The 19,369-nt window shown below is 27.8% G+C and overlaps 2 protein-coding genes across 2 annotated transcripts in view; both read left to right on the forward strand.

Moving 5' to 3' along the window:
* The window catches only part of LOC129915300 (zwei Ig domain protein zig-8-like), a 92,705-nt gene that overhangs the window by 58,684 nt on the left and 14,652 nt on the right, over positions 1 to 19,369 (forward strand). The window contains exons 2-3 of the mRNA XM_055994791.1: positions 14,588 to 14,778; positions 14,856 to 14,933. Of these exons, the coding sequence (XP_055850766.1) occupies positions 14,588 to 14,778; positions 14,856 to 14,933 (269 nt within the window). The remainder of the gene's footprint in view (positions 1 to 14,587; positions 14,779 to 14,855; positions 14,934 to 19,369) is intronic.
* LOC129915310 (cilia- and flagella-associated protein 20-like) lies at positions 3,861 to 4,793 on the forward strand. The gene is made up of 3 exons (XM_055994800.1): positions 3,861 to 4,049; positions 4,115 to 4,306; positions 4,365 to 4,793. The coding sequence occupies exons 1-3, from the start codon at positions 3,966 to 3,968 to the stop codon at positions 4,764 to 4,766; spliced, it is 678 nt and encodes a 225-aa protein (XP_055850775.1). The 5' UTR covers positions 3,861 to 3,965; the 3' UTR covers positions 4,767 to 4,793.

A 19,369-nucleotide genomic window follows, 5' to 3' on the forward strand; every position in this document is an offset into this window, starting at 1 on the left:
TTTAAAGTTTTTTTTTTGTTATGGAACTTAAAGTTGAAGGTATGTACTATATTTAAAGAGTTTACAATTCTATTTTATTTAAAATTTTCAATAAAAAACAGACTAAAAAAGGACAGGTTCAAATTCCATACTTTTGTTTTTCATCTCACTTTACCGAAACTTTTAACTATGTTGTCATCAATATAAATACATGATTCATACACATAAATTTTGTCTAGCACGTGTAGTTTCTTAAACAATTGAATCTGTCTGCGAATAAGTGCGACGGGCTACGACTGACTCTTTCACAATCATTGTTTCAATTTTACCCATATTTCTAATATTTACAACTTTTTCAAAATTTTTTTTTTTTTTTTAAGTTTTTATGTTTTCCTTAAGTTTTTGCACATATTTTTATAAAAATATATGATATTAAGCAAGCTTTAAGTCTGAAATGTAACATAAAAATTATGACTGAAATTGAAAAAAAAAACCAAATAAATAATTTAAAAAAATAACTTATCATTTGTTTGTATGTAGATTCAAGGCTTCTTTTTACATTTTGTTATTAAATATATACAAGATTTCTTTATAAAACAATTGTTTTTAAATTAATTCATTTTTTATTGCTAAAAAAAATATATTCTCACACATATTCAAGTATATTTTGTTGCTATCCTAACCATAATCCCCTATGGCCGCCCTTCTTAGAAACCGGAACACTGAAAAAATTATTATTCTTAAAAACTATGAATCTTGTTCATTAACCAAAATTCATACATTTTTAAGAAAAATTCATTAAATTTAAGCACAAATTCTTAAAAAAAAAGTTTACATTTAAGAAAAATTCATAAAATTTAAGAATCAGTTTTCATTAAAATTTTCCTATGGAAAAAAATTTTATGAATTTTTTTTAAGAACAAATACGAAGGCTTATGAATAAATTCATAAACTTCTACCTCCAATTTGAAAGAATATTTTGCTGAATCTTAGAATCTGGGCATACTTTTATGAATGAAATTCACTATTATTTTCCATTCAGTTGTATTTTGAGTTAAAATAATTTTTAAAATTGACTTTTTTCTCTTCTAAAATTGAGAAAAATCTATTTTTAAAATTACGTTTGTAAGAAGTTCATAAATTTTGTGTTTTTAAGTATTTTTTCTTAAAATGAATGTATTTTTTCATTAATTGAAAAATAACGAAAATTTTACCGTTATCCTGCATTCTGTATTAAGAACTTATTCTTAAAATCTAAGAATCTGTTCATACTTTTTAAGTTCAAAATTCATATTTTTCCAAAATTTAAGAATTTATTCATTAAATTTTATGAAAGTATACATATGATTTATGAAAAAATTCTTACCTTTTGATTTTTTAAGTATATTTTCTTAAAGTCTATGTATTTTTTCATCAATCTAGAAAATAATAACTGTTGTTTTGAATCTATGCCTTAGAAGGATTTCTCTGCGGATTTAGTTTAGTTTAGTTAGTCTGATATTCAAAGTGGACGGTCGTTGCCGAAACAAATTTGTGAATGAAAAACAATATTTATTATGTGTTATGCATTTTAAACAATGTAAACAATTTTGAAAAGTATAAGACATTTCAACAGTTGAAATTATTGTTTATTCACGTTGCCTCTTTCTCATATACTCAGATAAGTATAAAAACATAATATGTTAAAAATTTCTTTCTTTTATATATTAAATATATTTTACATTTTTTTGTTATAGGTACATAACTTAGATACTTTTGTGAAATGAGTAGACACTTGAGTAATCTTCAATTTGAGACCATGTTATTTTCGCAAAAAAGCGAAATATAATAGAACAAAAGGGCACTAAATACTGCTCCGTAAAAACCATCTCAAAGGCTGTTTGCAACAGATCCAGAACACCCGAAGTTGCAGAATAAAGCAAACACATTATGTTTGGAAAACATAGAATTTAGTAAGTGTTGCATGTTATTTAACTTCTTTAAATATTTAAATTTTGTTTTAATTTTGTTTTATTCTATATAATGATGTATCTACATACCTAAATTTTTTATATTGTGATCTTTCCCCAACTTATTCAATTTTGTATTGTTTTTTCTTTCAGCTGCAGAGCCTAATGCTGCCGGTTACAATAAGGTAAAAGATAATTCTACCTCCTATTTCGATTTTTTAAACCGAATAGTACATAGTCATTTTACTAATATAAACTTTTTTTTTATCTTTCCAGATGATGCATCAATTAAAAAAGAAAAATTAAATTAAAAAATAAATGTATAGTGACAGTGACCAATAAAACATTTTTATTACGTTTAAACTCAATCATTTCTTTTATTTTTAAAAATTATTTCATTTGTTTGTTTTAGATTTTGGGTTGTTTTCTTTGGCTGTTTGTTTGATTGGAATACAATTTTTTTCAGGAACAAATTAAATGCTTGGAATGGTAATGTATATTATATGCATCTATATAAATAAATGCATACATTTTAATGAAAAGTGTATTACATTTTATGAAAACAATCATAAAACTTTAAGAAAAATTCATAGTTTTTATGATTTTTTTCATAAAATTTAAGCAACATTTCATTCAATTTTTTTGCGAAATTTATGAAAAAAATCATAAAATTTAAGAAATAATCATAAAATGTAAGAAACTTTTCTTAAACTTTGTTCTTAAATTATAGAAGAAAAAAAAAATATTTAAGAAATAATTCTTAAATTGTATGAATTTTTCTTAAAATCTAAGAAACTGTTCTTAAACATGCTCAAAACTTTTCGGATTCGTTTATGAACAGAATTCTTAAAATTTAAGAACTTATTCTTTATTTTTAAGAAAGATTCATTCCCTTATGAATTTGTTCTTAAAAATATTCTTAAATTTAATGAATTTTTACATTGGCTCATTTGCCATGAATTTATACATTAATTTAATGTACAAATTCATTAATTTTATGTACCTTTTTGGTTCAGTGTACCACTGTGCAGTGGAGTTTATTATACACGAGAAAATGGTACATTTTTTATATTCAAAATGTATAATCACGAAAGTGCAAAAAATACTCCAAATATTTTGGTGTATTTTAGACTTTTGTGCTACTTGAGAGTGGATCAAACGAAATATGCTGGTAGGACTACTTAAGGGCTCTCAGAATTTAGTGGCTTGTTCCTCCGAAATACTTACGGTTTTCGATTTAATGCAATTCTTGTGAAATTTCGAAAAATCCCTACTTTGCAACAGTATTTTGATTCCTGCGCCCACTATTGATTTTTGTTTTTTTAAATTCTTTTACAAAAACATTGTTAAATAATTAGAAACAATTAATTTATCAAAATATTTTTTATTCCATACGCCATTTCGCTGCAAATTAACTAACAGTTTCAAGTTTTATAAAAAATCAATTTTTAAATATTATTTGAGAGCAACACTGCAAAAAAAAAATTTGTACGGTGTGAGAATGGTTTATTATTTTAAAAAGTTGTCATGTTATTGTAGTTTTCAAAAAAGTATAAAAGTTTCCAAAGTTGCAGTTAGATAGCAAAATATTACAATTTGAATTCATCAATTTTTCAGAGCAAAATTACAAACAAATACCCAACTAACGTGGTTCATCGTTAAGATGCTCTGTATCGAATTCTAATTTCTAGCTACTTTTTTATTCTGATCACGTTAGGCTTCTGGGTTGGTTTTCTAGATAATTTAAATATTATTTAAAACTACATACTTCTGCAATGCACTGGTGACCCTGATTAAAGATCATGTTTTTTGTTATATATTTATGTATGGGTATCCTGTCATTCTGTCTTATCCGATTCTATTTCTATTATATTCATCCAGAATAAAATACAAACACTTCCTTGACCTTATTTTTACGCTCTCGTTTTTACTTTTAGAAGTAGTCGATTTTTTAATGTAAGAATATTAAGGTCTCGTAAAACCTTAAAAAAAATATAAATAGGAAAATATATTTTGTCTAACAATTTTTATTCAAAGATGTTCAGAAATTCCTACCAAGAAGGATTTCTAACAATATTCTACAGTATTGGAAGTAAACCATTAGCAATATGGCGTCAAGAAGTAAGTATTTTTCCTTTCCATTGCTTAGTTACATGTGTAGATGTTTATTTAAAAATTTGGGAAAGATCAAAAATGGTCACATGAAGAGAATAGTTGACGAAGATATCAAGTCAATGGCTTTGGAAATAATGGGAACAAATGTATCAACAACATTTGTAGCAGCTCCAAGAGATCCAAAAATGTCCTTAGCAATCAAACTTCCATTTCTTGTTTTGCTTTTAAAAAATATGAGAAAACTGTTCACATTTGAAGTTCAAGTAGGTTTCATTTTTTTTCTTATTTCCATAAAACCGCTATAAATTTATTTTTTTAAAGATTTTGGATGATCAAAAATTCTTACGACGATTTCGCATATCCAACTATGAAAGCAAAACTCGAGTGAAGACATTCTGCATGTCAATGCCTATGGGTTTATCACCGGGATGGAATCAAATTCATTTGAATTTAGCTGATTTTACTAGACGAGCTTATGGCACTAATTATATTGAAACAGTTCGCGTTCAAATTCATGCTAATATTCGGATTCGTCGAATTTATTTTACTGATAAATTGTATGCTGAAGAAGATCTTCCGAATGAGTACAAAATTATGATGTTTAAAGATAAGAAGGTTGATCCGAAAAAGGCTCCACCACCAAAAGCTAGGCCACCATCGCCAGAAACAAGTTCTAATCCTGTACCAGTAAATAATACCGTTTTTGTTGAGGCAAGCAATTAATAAATCGCAGAAAACAGTCAAAATTTATATTTTTTTGTTTAAGCTACAGTTAGTTGTTCTGCTTATAGTCGTTTGCTGAAATTAGTAAATCTTATGAAAACTTATTTTCGTCTTTCTGACCTTTGTGACCTTAATGCAACGTGTTCAAAAATTTGAATTTTAATAACTTGGTCATGATTTTTTCATAAAGAAAAAAGAGGTTGTCTGTAAAGCCGATTTACAGACGATGATTTTACGTGATAACATCGTAATTGAAGCGTTTATTTATTTCAAACAATCATAATTTACAGGAAAAGCTACAAAAAATTACCTTTTTGCATTTCTTATTGCATTAATTTTTTTGTTTTAAAAGATTACAAAAAAAATTATACCATTAAAAAGTCAAACATTTCTTCTAAAGAATAAAACCATTTTTAAATTTTTACAATGTGCAAAAAGTATTAAAATAATTTATTAAAAACTATCATTTCTTATGAAAAAAGTGAAAAAATCACTTCCATCACCCAAAAATCCATTTTTTGATATAACAACCTATAATAAATTTTATACCACTAAAAAGCTTATTGCTTCAGCTCAAAATATATATATCGTTCATGTCTATTAGACATTTACAAAAAGAGCTAGAATTTTTTGAACTCGATCAATTTTCATCAAAAAAACAAAAAAACACAGTCTTATCTTCTCACGCTATTGAATCAATTTTTTTCAATGACAACCTATAAAAAATATATCATATGAAAGCTCATTATTTCACCTTTCAAATGACGTTTCAATCTTATTTCTGCGATACCTAGAAAAAAAGTTAGAATTTTTTAAAGCCAACCATGTCGAAATTCCAAACTGAGATTACGGTACTTCCCACTCTGGTGGCTGTTCATGATCAACAGATCTCCACAGGTATTTTGAGGTATTTCGCAAGTTTTTTAATTGAACATTGTGTAGTTTGTAGATAATGTACAGTTATGTGTGATATACCAAATGAAAGATAATATTATCAGGATTCTCAATTAAGTTAAATAAAATATGTATCTGCTCTAGATCAAAAGATATAAGCTGTTGAAAAATAGAACTTTATTTTACCGTTATCTCAAAAAATTTTGACTACAAAATTGATTGAAATTTTGCAAAGATATAGTCCTGTCTATTATTTATTTACAATATAAATTTCATTTATTTTTCTGTTGAAGAAAAAAAGATTAAAATAAAAAACGGTTAAAAACGGTCAAAAAATTTGGGACAAAAAAAAACTTGTTTTTCCCGTTTTTCGTTCAAAAATCATTTTAAAATACCAATTTCCACATGTATTCGCACGGTCATATACTACATGTTCCATGAGTTTGAGATTTTGAACTCCTCAAAAAATTCAAAAAAAATAAAAACACACCCAAAAAACTCACGTCAAAAAAAACTTTTCTTGACCTTTCCCAGTCTCAAACTATTTTTTTTTTCTTATTTACTTGGGCTAACATTCAAAAATAGAAAAGGTACCCAGAGGCTTTTTCTAACTATGCACGATTCTTGTACACAAAAGACTTCCGGATAAACATATTGATTAATATTAAATATACATAAATTTCAGCTTCCTAACCTGATATCTTTTTTTCTGCAAACCTCAGAAATTCAAAAATTACCTGAGGGAAACAAAAAAAGGCAAATCCAATGAAGCTGCTGATACTACCTATGATATTATATAGGGTAGCTAAAAAAAAAGGCCAGAACCAATTTATTTAAATATGTTTAAATATGGGACAACATTTATCTGAGATTTTGTAACATTGAAGGTTGATATACTTTCTTTTTTTTTTTGTAAAATTGAAAGTGATAGGTATCGGTTTTCGAACAAAATTTTTGGTCTTGACTCTAGGGAATGGTTTAATGAAATTGCTACACCTGGGTATATATTTTTTCCAATCCAGAATTCAGTTTTTTTTTTTTTATTATTTTTTGTGTCTTTCTTTTTTTTTAAATAAAAATATAGGTTTGTTGAATAACAGAAAAAAAAAAATATAATCAATGTGTACTGGGAATTTACAATGTTTTTGTGGATAAATAAATAAAAAGGGAACAAATATCTGAATGTTTGGTTGAATGTCACGTTTATGTATCAAACTAAAAACACAAAAATGCAAGACAAAACAACAGAAAAATTCGACATTGGTACGTGTTTTGATTTGAATTTTTCCACTCCGCTAAACTGTCCCAAATAATTTAAACAATTTTTAAATTTTCTGCATTTTTATTTATTTTACTGATACAAAAAAAAAATGTTTAAATTCATCGGAATAACTTTGTTGCATTTGTCATTAATGCCGTATACAACGGTGACCATATTTCTGCAAGCGAAACCCGGGACAAATAAAAAAAATCGTAAGATCATTTTGAAAATATTAATTTTTCAGAAAAAAAAAATAAAATTTTTTTAAAGAGTTTTCATAATTTTTCCTTATTTTGATAACAAGATTTCCTAAACGATTTAATGGGAGCATTTTTAATGAATTCATTTATGTAAATCGTTTACGAAATCAGAAATCATTTTTTAATCAAAATCAGGAAAGCTGTTTTTTAACATTTTAATTTTGTTTAAATTAATTTGAAATTGTATGATCTTTAATTCAACTTTTAACTTGTTCTTAAAATTTTATAAACTCTTCTTAATTAATAATTAATTGACTAACAATTTTAAGAACTAAAACCTAGTCTACAGAAAATTTTCATACGTAACCAGCAAAACGAAATCGTAAGGGAAATTTTTTCTTTTCGTTGCATATTACGCAGTCTAGCCAACGAAATTCTTACCTGTGCTAGAATATTTGGAGAGTTTTTAATCGTTTGTGACTCCCATTAATTTGTCCAGTCAATTTTTCTTGCTCCAAAAGTTTTTTAACTTTGGAGACATAGAACAAATTTCGTTTTGCTTCATTAGCATACTGAGCTGAATGCTTTATCCGAAAAATTAGAAAAAATTTAATTTCCAACCACTGTTTTCTTGTTTTCTGTACAAATATTGAAAATAGAATGTGCAAATACGGGACAATCACGGGACAAATAACAAAATACGGGACACTTATACGTCCCGGGTTTCTTAAATAAAAACCCGGGACAAGCTGTAGAAATACGGGACAGTCCCGGGTAAACCGGGACGGATGGTCACCGTACGTATACAGGGTGTCCCAAAATAAGATAAGGAAAATTTAAGAGGCGATGTTTTGTTATATTCTAACAAAAAAAATGTTCTCAGTCATGCTCAAAGTTGATGTTTTAACCCTCTGTAGGCACACCTCTTTTTTGCGAATTTGGTTTATACTTTTTCATGTCGCTAGAACTTTTTTCGGTCTCACTATTTTATAGACAGTCATATATGAAATTGATGTAGAATTTTCCGAGGAATTCGAATATTGTATTCACAATTCCAAAAAAATGTATTTTCACCGTTATAAAGACACTTTTTTGTGACCAATTTTTATGTTTGTCGTGCCAAATTCGCACCCGTGTGCCGACAGAGGGTTAAAAACCCTTACTTTGGTATGCCTTTTCTCATGTTAACGACGATTTCTCTGTTAATAATAGCGATAGAAACTTGATATAAGCCTTTATTTTTAGAAGAAATGTTATTCTTCGTAAATATGTTTAAAAAGTTTAAATGCCTTTTTGGGTTCCTCAGATATTAAATTTTAAAGCTGTTCATTTTTTCTTGCCCATGATATAATTTTTTACTTTCAACGCCAAAGTTGTTTCATTTTAATGAATGTTTTCGCTAACAATGCAGCTATTGTGAGTAATTTAGCGAAAACACACCTTTGTTGTGTTGTAATTACTAGATAATTTTGATAATTTTGTCAGAAAAAAAAGAATATTTCAATCCAAAAGAGAAACTATGGAATGTTAAATAGTTGATTTGCTATGTATATTTCATTCAAACAGACAACCAGTCTTTAAATTGGAAAATAATACTGTTTCGTCTGTTTTACAACATTGAACACATTTCAACAATATGGTTAAGTAGACATCTGAACAGAAAAAAATTTCCCTCATTTTCATGAGCAATCTTTTGCAACTTAATCTTAAAGATTCCCTTTTGCATTTTCCCTTTTATATATAAAATAGATCGACTTGTATTTTGATTTACCATTAACATTATTTAACATTATATTGAAAATCTGTGTTCTTTGGATCATTGAATTTCCAATTTTGTTTTAGTCAATGAATGCAAATTATGTCTTCTAGAGATAGAGTAGTAGGCAACCTTCTTTGTGTTGACTTCCTTTGCTATCACAATTTGGAGATCAATTTAGGCCCATAAATCACTGCTTATATTACCATACCGATATATATATACCAGAGCAAGATGGCACAAATTACACAAGGACACAAAAAAAAAAAAACCAACGAACAGGATATGCCAAAAAGAATGATATTAAGAACGGAAATGGAGGAGTATAGTTTCCTTTTCTTTTACACAAAAAAATCGAAATCCAATCTTGAGGAGATGTTAATAAACACAAACACAATTGGTTAGCATATACCAACACATGTATATACACAAACATGAGGGTTTCATTTTGGTTTTTGGGAGAATATTTTTAAAAATTATAAAAAACGAACAAGAACAAGAAGAAGAAGGAGACTTATTAAATTTTGTATGTTATGGCTTCGGTTGTCAGTTGTGGGAAATGGCAAAGAATATTGCAGGTTTTATCTTTGAAAAGCACTGGACAATTTTAAATCCTGTAGGATCATAAATGGAAATGACTTTGGGATTAATGAAACACATTTTAAGGTTTCTAATATATGAATGGAGATGTACGAGAGGACATGCAAAAGGACAAAATAAAGAAGCACATGTATTGTGTTTCATGTTCGTTAGTTTTTTTTTTGGAATTTTAAATTAAAACAATGGTGAGTTTAAATTTCAGTGCATACCTAAGCAATTTTAATTTTTTTCTCTTGGTTTTTTGAAGTGAAAACTTCTTTAGTATCGCAGTGATTTGAAACAAGATGAAACGAAAAAGCGACAGAAAAAATCATTTGATCATAACTTTTTTGTTTTAAGAGATAGATGAATGAAATTTATACAGTAGATAGGTAATTAAATATATTATAATTGTGCAAAATTTCAATTAATTTTATATTCAAAATTCTGAGATAATGGTGAAAAAATGTTCTTTTTCTAAATACGTTATATTTTTTGATCTAGAGCACATAACACATTTATTTAACTTTAATACGCATGCTGATAATATTACCTTTCATTTGATATATCACACGTAATGGTACGTGCTCTACAAGTTATATTATCTTTAATTGCAAAACTTCAAAAATACCTCAAAACACCTGTGAAGATCTGTTGCCAATGACCAGCCACCAGTGTAGGAATTACCGTAATCTCAGTTTGAAATTTCGACATGGTTGGTTTAAAAAAGTTCTTACTTTTTTTGTAGGCATGGTAGAAATGATAGAAGCGTCATATAAAAGGTGAAATAATAATGATATAAAATTTATTATAGGTTGTCATTTAAAAAATTAATTTAATGGAGTTAGAAGAGAAAAGAGATTGATTGTTTTGTTTTTTTTATGAAAATTATAATTAGGTTAAAAAAATTCTAGCTCCTTTTGTAGATGTTGTATAGACGTAGTCGATATAAATATTTTGAGCTAAAACAATAAGCTTTCAGATGGTATAAAATATATTGTAGATTGTCATATAAAAAAAAATGATGGAATAAAAAAAAAAGTTATATTTTTTCGATTTTTGTTTTTTAGCAAGAAAAATGATTTTTAAGGTTTCACTTCAACCACATGATTTTTTTTTAATTTCAACAAAGGGGATAGGTATGCGTTTAAATAGTAATTCTGAAACTAAAGCTTCATTTTGAATATTTTTGTTGGAAAATGGCTTCTTTTACATAAAAGCGTGGGAACCGAACCAAGAAATTTCGTAACAAAAAAACTTTACACCACCCACTCGAGTGGTTCGCTTAACGTTTATCTATATGGTACGACTTAACAAAGCTTGCACAGATTGAGAGGAGCGAAAACAATACACCTGTAGGAGATCGTTTTGCCAACACTAGCCACCAATGAGTTAAGTACCGTAATCCTAGTTTTAATTTTGACATGGTTTTCTTTAAAAAAAAATTGCAACTTTTTTGTAGGTGTGCAATTTTACATACACATCTAGTGGAACCTTATAAAAATTTCGAAGTCTTCCGAGTAGAAATATTTTGATGTAGAATTTAAAGTTAAATTCTATACAATAAAATGTTAACAAAGAAAAAAAAAATTAAAACTGCATGCGTCTTTTTGCAAGGTCATGAACGAGTGAAACTAATCGTTGCGTATTTTGTTATTTATCAAATTTAGCTGAATAAACTTTTTTTTTAATTATATTTTGATATTCTATTATGATATAACCACAAGAAAAAATGTGTTGTTAAGTCTTAAAATGGCAGAAAATTTCATTTTGTTTCAAGACCTTAGGCCCTTAATTTCAATTATTTGTTCTGACTTCGTTAAGTGTTTTACAAATGTATCCGTGAAATGGTGTTTAGGACCTCACTCAATATTCTATTTATCAAAATCCGTTAAGGGTTTTTGTGAATAGCTGCGGCTCCCATACAAATTTTTTTTTTTTCAGATTCATAGGTCAAAAACGTATTTTCGATGTTTTCAAAAATTGTGAATCGCAAATTACTTTTTTAGATTCTTCATTATAATATAACACATAAAGATTGAATAAAATTTTTCGATATCTTCCTTCGTTTTCGAGATTATATAGATTATAGATAGTTTTGAGAAACAACTCACAAAATCGTTTGCTCGATGTCGGCTCTTCCCAATCTATTTTTGTACATAAGTACTCGGATGCCCTATATCGGACTTACATATAATTAAATATTTATATTTAAAAATCAATAAATCACTTGTAGAAATAAATACTTAAAATAATTAAACTGGTTTTCATAGCAAACTTTTTTAAGTTTTTTTCCTACAGATCGAAAACGATTTGTCAAATCGAAAAACCGTTAATATAATAAATGAAGGTAATAAAAAGATGTACAACTTTTACTTCAAATTAATTTTTAAAAAAGCTCAAATAAAAGAGATATGACGAAAATAAGAAAATCACCCTTTGACTTGCTTCAAAAAAACCACCCTAACTCTTAAACCCAAGGTTTAATCGAAAAAACTTATTTAACATATTCTGTAGGAAATTCAATTATCTTTAAGATTATAAGATTAAAACTGCATTTTCGGGACCGTCTGCCGGGGGTTTGGCCGCACTCAAAATGTCTGCCATGGGTGTTTTTGTTATCAGGGAGTCCACAGCTACAGGATGCGACTAATTTCAAGTGGTTACCCTAAATGAATCAATTTTCAGAAAAACTGCATTTTTAAAACCGTCTGCCGAGGGTTTGGCCGCACTCAAAATGTCTGCCATGGGTATTTTTGTTATCAGGGAGTCCACCGCTACAGGATGCGATTAATTTTAGGTGGTTACCCCAAAGTCTAAAAACGCAAAAAAAAAACGCATTTTCGGGACAGTCTGCCGGGGGTTTGGCCGCACTTAAAATGTCTGCCATTGGTATATTTGTTATCAGTGAGTATGTGGCGTTGGTTATCAATAAATTTCAAATGGTTACCCTCACTAAATCGATTTTCAGAAAAATGGTACTTTTGATGCGCTTTTTCTCGACAACGCCCCAAATAAATGCAGGCAGACTAAGGTATTCGCCATCACCATGACCCACGCTACCTCTGACATTCATATGAATCGGTTACCTCTCACGCAAGAAATCTGCTCCCGGCTCTCATTCTATTAAGTCAAGAGGAAGGAAAAAAAAACGAAAAGCGATTTTCTACAGTATTATATTATTTCAAAAAGAATTTTCACATTTGGTAATTAATCACATTAATATTTCCAACTATCTTTTATAAATTAAACCTTGTTATCAATGTAAACAAAGATTTTTCTTGACTTAACACCTTTGGACCAAGTTTATTTTTGAAGACTAAATGGCTCTAAAGTGTTAAGTCAACACAATTTTTTTTTTTAAACGGTCATTTTCTGGTCAACAGCATATGGATATTAAAATAGATCTTATAAATGATATTTCTGCATCATTACTTTTTAAAAATAATAATATTCAGATTTACAAACAAAAATTGAAAGTTCAATTTCATTTTCCTCAAAACTACATTTTCTGACTAAACACCTTTGTACCCGGCGCCAAAGAATTGTAACTTGAATTAATCTCCATTTGATTTCTTATATATAACAAAGAATTTTTGAATTTTTTTATTTTTGAAAAATAAATAATTTTTTATTTATACAAATTTTCGAACATTTTCAAACAAAAATTTGGTACGGCATACTTTTCTACATATTCAAATAAAATTTGAAGTAAATTCATCGATTCGTTTTGAAAAAAAAACATGGATTTTTTTAAAAAAAGAAATTTGAATTTTTAAATAATTCTAAACTGACGTTTTTGAATTTTTTCATAACTTTTCAATCAAGGTTACTAAAACGGTTTTTCACAATTTTTTTTTTGAAATCGGTTAAGTGGTTTACGAGAAAATTAGAAATCAAGAAAACAGTTCTATGGAAGGTACCGTTAATTTTTTCTGTATCAAAAGTAGGACCTTTACTTAACTTACTAATAATTTTCTTATCTTAATTTTAAAATACTCTTGAGTGTCTGGAAATGGTTTGGTTAGTTAGTATTTATTTAACAGTTATATAAACCTATTAAAGCCTCTTTTCAAAACATTGCAAACAAATACTTCAATTCTGTTTATAAATGAAAGAAGTAGTGATTAAATATCACAAAAAAATCAAACTAATCGTCTTATTTAATTTTTTCATCACATCTACCTACTCTCACCAAAAAATAATCATTAAATTATATTACAGATTATATACGTTTATTCTTGTCAAAAAATTCGGTTAAACATTAATCCTTACAATGGCACCATTCAAATGAAGAAGTAAAAAAAAAACAGCAACAGATTGAAGGATGGTTTTGTATAATACACCTACAACCAATTTAATCACACAAAAAAAAGGAATTATCTTACAAAGAAACCAATAATAATTTAAAGTATTCTCGCAGTCTCGAATATACAAGAATCCATTTAGCTTTAGCTTGGTTCAAAATTCAAACGTCACCCTCGACAACAAAGCTTATTCCATCAACCATTATCTTTCTTTATATACAAAAAAAAAAAACGAAATTGCGAACTCATTTCTTTTTTAGGAACCAAATGGAATGGAACTAGGGTTGCCATTGAGGAATATGAAAAATTTGCTTAAAAATAAAAGGCATTGAAAAAAAGAGAAATAAAATAAGTAGTCTGGGCAAAGTTAATAAATTACAAATTGAATGATGAGTTCTTTAAGTGACTAGAACAAATTTCCAAAATTAATTTTACCTTTTGAAAGCGCTCTTTTGTTTAAACAATAATTCCAAATTTTTATTGAATTATCAAAAACCTTAAATTACATTTTTGAACCAAAATAATCATGATTTTCCATTTCAAGTCCTTGAAACGGCAACCATGGACACAAAAATAGCTTAACGTTTAACACAAGGTTTTTAAATTAAAAAAAAAATGAAAAGAAAAGTAAACTCTGTGAGTTAAAAAAAAAATTGACATGTGAATTCCAGCCTCCCATCCAAAAAATTCCTTCATGTTCTTTTTTATTTCAATTTCAAAGCCGATTTACTTTCAATCAATAAACAAAAGAAAATTCTTTTATTCCTTTTAATTAATGTTTTTTTTGTGTGATTTATTTTTGGTATCTTTTTGTGTGTTTACAGTATTTGGTGAGAAGGATCTCGCAGTCTCTGGTGAATACAATAACAACAATTCACAAAACTTTATAGACACAGCTATAACCACACCAGAACCACAACCTATTTTTGATTTTGGTATGCCAAGAAATATTTCGGCAAGAACTGGACAAGCGGCTTTAATTAAATGCCGGGTTGATAATTTAGGTGATAAATCGGTAAGTGAACGAAAATTATTAATATTTTTTGAATTTATTTTTGGTAAAATATTTAAAACTCTTTTAATTTTTTCTAGATATCTTGGATTCGAAAACGAGACTTGCATATTTTAACCGTTGGTACCTCAACCTACACATCTGATGAGCGTTTTCAGGTGTGTATTTGGTTATTATTTAATCCATTACTTTATTATATTATTTTTGCTCCATAAAAATTAAGTTTTTAATTATAATAAACAATGCGAATATTTAAGAAACTAAAAAACTTTCAGCAAATATCGTACTTAAACAAATTATATAAGCGAGCACAAAAAAACTAAAAAAAAAAAACAGTAAACCTAATGTTTTATTAACTCTAGAAAAAAAAGTACGTATACACCACAGTGACCCACATCGATAATTCTTAAGATCATGATGAAATATTGTGTGTTCTTCACAATTTATCAAATAAATCAATGATACACCCGAATAGCAAACGAATAACGAAGTGGGTCACTGTGGTGTATGAGTAATATTTTGCAGGTATTGAATATTGTACGAAATTATACGAAAAATTACTGTTTTCACCAGGTCTTTTCTTTGTTAGTAATGCGACTACGACACCCATTCGCCTTTGGCATTAATATTTAATTAGTCATGCGAAAAAGGAACTAAAATGTTTCATAAAAATCTAATCAAATATACGGTTAAAATGTGTTTGATTTGTAAGGAGTGTTTTGAGACAGAACTTAGTGGAATAAGAATTAAAAGCATCGATGAACAAAATGTTCAAATTTTGACAATGAGTTCAAATCTTTCATTTAGCACTAAAACAAAGGTGTTAAAGTTCTTAAGTCAAAGCGTCTTATGTACTTTTCGTGGACAGTATTTTAATTTTAGAAGATTTCATGTGGAAAATGTATGCCTCTATTACCTACATTAGAAAAATTAAATTCTCTTTAGTTTATTCGAGCATTTTATTAATTAAATTTATTAGAATTTTAGATAAAGCAAAGAAAAATTAAAATTGTTAATTTTCAAAAAAAAGTTAAATTTTGAAAAGAATATCTACCATTTTTGGATATTTTGAAAGCTTTTAAATTTTTATTGCTTTATCAAACATTTTAACAATATATTTATTAATGTAATGCTTAAATAAACTCAAAAGAATTTGACTTTACTCACGTAATAATAATTAGAAAAAATTAAATAATTTACAACTGCAAAAATGTGGTTTTTTATTCTCAAAAACTCTATCCCTTAGAACAAAAAAACTGATCGATGAATTAATCTGTGAGTTTGCAGATTTATTTCAGGCTCATTAAAGTCACAAAATCAAGCCTCATTTTAAACTTTATAAGAAACCGTTGAGATTTTAATAGATCTAGTGAAAAGTAGGTATAATTTTTGGTTTGACACTGACATTTCCGTCTAAAAAATCCTAGAACAGTTAAACAAAAAAAAAGTAGGTAATCATTTTATGAAAAGTTCCCACTTTCTTACGAAGAAAAATAAAAGCAAAAAAATGTCTTTGAAATTTTTCATATGATTATTTGATTGTACAATTACGTCATTTCAAAAAGAATATTTGCCAATGAAATTGTAAAACTAGAAAAATGTAGTTTTTACATTATTTTTGTCTAATCATTTTATAATAATTTTTACTGAAGTACAGCCTATTGAAATTCACCAAAAAATAACGATATTTGTTTTGTTCCTTTAATTTTTTGAGCTAGTGTATTTATATTCTTGTTCCAGAAGCCATTCTCCATACTATCTGTTAGAGTGGGCCGAAATTTTTTTTTTTCGAATTTCAAGTCGTAATAGCGCGGAAAAATTGCGAATAGTGAAGACTTAAATTATAAGGGTATTCACGTAACGAGATAATTTTCTACTTTGCAGAAAATAGAAAATTCCGCAAAACACCCCAGCAGAAAAAAAATTGCGTAAACAAGGGAAACAAACAGCTGTTAGTTAAACTTCAAATTGAACTTATAAAATTTGTTGCTATGCAACAATAAAAAAATGTAATTTGCTCAAATAAAATAATTATTCTCTTTTCAATATTAACATATTTTATTTGTGGTTATCTGAATAAAAAGACATAAATAGCGTTCAAAAAGATATTCCAGATATGGGTATCCCATATAGCCTATCCGATAGGTGATTGAACACACCCAAAGTTTATCAGATTTTTTTTTTCTACGGTTTCTGCTTCAAATTTGTGAGATAAAATTCTATGATTTGCAGAATATTTTCCCCATACAAATTTTGACAGCTCATTTCTACCGATAGAAAATTCTACGGTTTCTACGGTTTCTATCTGTTTTCCGCGTTTACGTGAATACCCCTTATGATTATGAAAAAAAGTCACAAAGCAACATTAGCTCTGTAGAATGCTCAGGGACGAACGCAGGGGGGGGGTTTTGGAGGTTGAAGTAACACATTATCGCAAAACAAAGGAACCGAGACAATTATGAAGGAAGAGTATTTTCGTAGGTCGGCCATTGAACCATTTATACAGTTAAAAAATTGACAGAGCTTGGTTTGTTCGTTGAGTCGTTCTGGTAGCGAGTCCCATGTCAACCACCCACTCGCACTAGTTCCGAATTAAGTTGGCAACAGTCACTTTGCTTTCCAAAGTGACGATATGTTCCCCAAAAAACATAAATTGAGAACTATTGTGATTTTCACGTCAACAAGATTCCACCCGAAAAAATTAAATTTACTTAAATTTTGGTAAAAAAAAAAAAAAACAGTTTAGCGAAAAGTGCTAATTTAATTATGATGAAACTTGTATAATCCAGTCAAATAAGGGTTTAACCTCGGAATGAATGTTAATAGAAATTTTTTTGCTCAATATCTTCCTTTTGCCATTCTATAACATATCTCAAAAGTCTAGAAAAATCTCATGTCCGCTTGTCGTGATTTCAAGGTCAAATCGCGAAATGGAGATTTTCAAAATTAGCAAAAATAGGCTATGGCATTATATACCTACACATATGATACATGATTTAAAGGTATTTTTTAATGCTGATTCCAAAAAATCTAAAATCAAGACAATCTGACGTCTCTGGAAAAAGTTATACCTGTTTTTTATCTGTCAACTCATATTATTATAACAGTTGCAAACTTACTGCCGAAAAACCCTTAAAAATTATGGTAGATGAACCAAAATACCTTTTTTTCAAAATATTTTGATACACTCTTTTGGTTCTTGGTTTGAAAAAAGATTTTTGAACTTAAAAGTTCCAAGGTTTTGAGCTGCCTAAGAGTTGAATTTTTATACCGAGAGCCTTGAGAAAAAATACACTGTTGGCTAATCAATACAAGTGCATTATTAGGCTCAAGTTTGTTTTACAAATGCAAAAGACTTTGATTGATATTGTCGAACTTAACTAACTGAAACAACCACACATTTTCTTATAAATTTCATTCCAAGCCAACTAAAAATAAATTGCACGACTGGGGTCGCACGTACTTGCTCTTATGCTTAAAGTAACTATAATGTTAAAGCTTTTTATTCAAGAAATTTAAAATTCGATATTTTGAAGAAATTTCATAAGTAATATAAAATAAATTGCACGACTGGGGTCGCACGTACTTGCTCTTATGCTTAAAGTAACTATAATGTTAAAGCTTTTTATTCAAGAAATTTAAAATTCGATATTTTGAAGAAATTTCATAAGTAGTATAAAAAAATTAAATCTGTTTTTATAATTAATAAAACTCCGTTTTAAAATATCTTAAAAAAAAAAACAAATATGCCATTTTATTTCTCGTATAAAAAGGTATTTTTAGAAAAAAAATTTTGAAAATTGTAGGAGCCGTTTTTTAAAAAAATAATTTTTTATATATAAAATTTTTTTAACATTTTTCAAAAAAAAAGTTGGTATGCCATTTTGAAGAAATAATTAATTTACACATAAAAACTAAATTTCAAAATTTTTCATTGATCCGTTTTCAAAAAATTGATTTTTCAAAAAAAAATTTTGAAATATTTTTTAAAAAACCAAAAATGCGTTTTTTGAAAATTTTCTAAAATTTTAATATTATCTTAACTAACACACTTTTGTATAAAAATTTTCATTTAAATCGGGTTAATTTTGTACGAGATATTCAGAAACGAAAAAAACCGTTCTATGACAGGTACCGTTAATAACGGTACAAAAAATATTTTTTTTATTTAAAAAGTTGGCCCTTATGTGTAGTATTACACACAAAAATTTTAATCAAAATCGTTAGAGCCGTTTTTGAAAAAAATTAACTTTTCTATTTCCGTTATATGGCAGGTACCGTTAGTTTTGGTCATAAAAAAAAAATTTCAATTTCCCCTCTAGGGAATCACCAAAAACTGCTAACTACCAAGTTTGAAGAAAATCACTTCACTCGTTTAGGCTGCAGCTCCAGATAGAGACAGACGGACAGACAGACAGACAGACAGACAGACAGACAGAATTGCCGGACCCACTTTTTTGGCATTCTCCATCATCGTAATGTCATGTAAAATTGTTATCTCGAGTTCGATTTTTTTTACGAATCCTAAACTTGCCCTATAGTACCTATATCGCAAGTAAAAATTAAATCTGTTTTTATAATTAATAAAACTCCG

Source organism: Episyrphus balteatus, chromosome 1, assembly GCF_945859705.1.
Source record: "Episyrphus balteatus chromosome 1, idEpiBalt1.1, whole genome shotgun sequence".
NCBI lineage: Eukaryota > Metazoa > Arthropoda > Insecta > Diptera > Syrphidae > Episyrphus > Episyrphus balteatus.

Bases quoted from the DNA above. Each gene is read 5' to 3' on its own strand.
- LOC129915310 (XM_055994800.1), top strand. From the start codon at position 3,966: ATGTTCAGAAATTCCTACCAAGAAGGATTTCTAACAATATTCTACAGT. The intron at 4,050-4,114 runs GTAAGTATTTTT...AATTTGGGAAAG, and splicing joins TAGCAATATGGCGTCAAGAA to ATCAAAAATGGTCACATGAA. The intron at 4,307-4,364 runs GTAGGTTTCATT...ATTTTTTTAAAG, and splicing joins TGTTCACATTTGAAGTTCAA to ATTTTGGATGATCAAAAATT.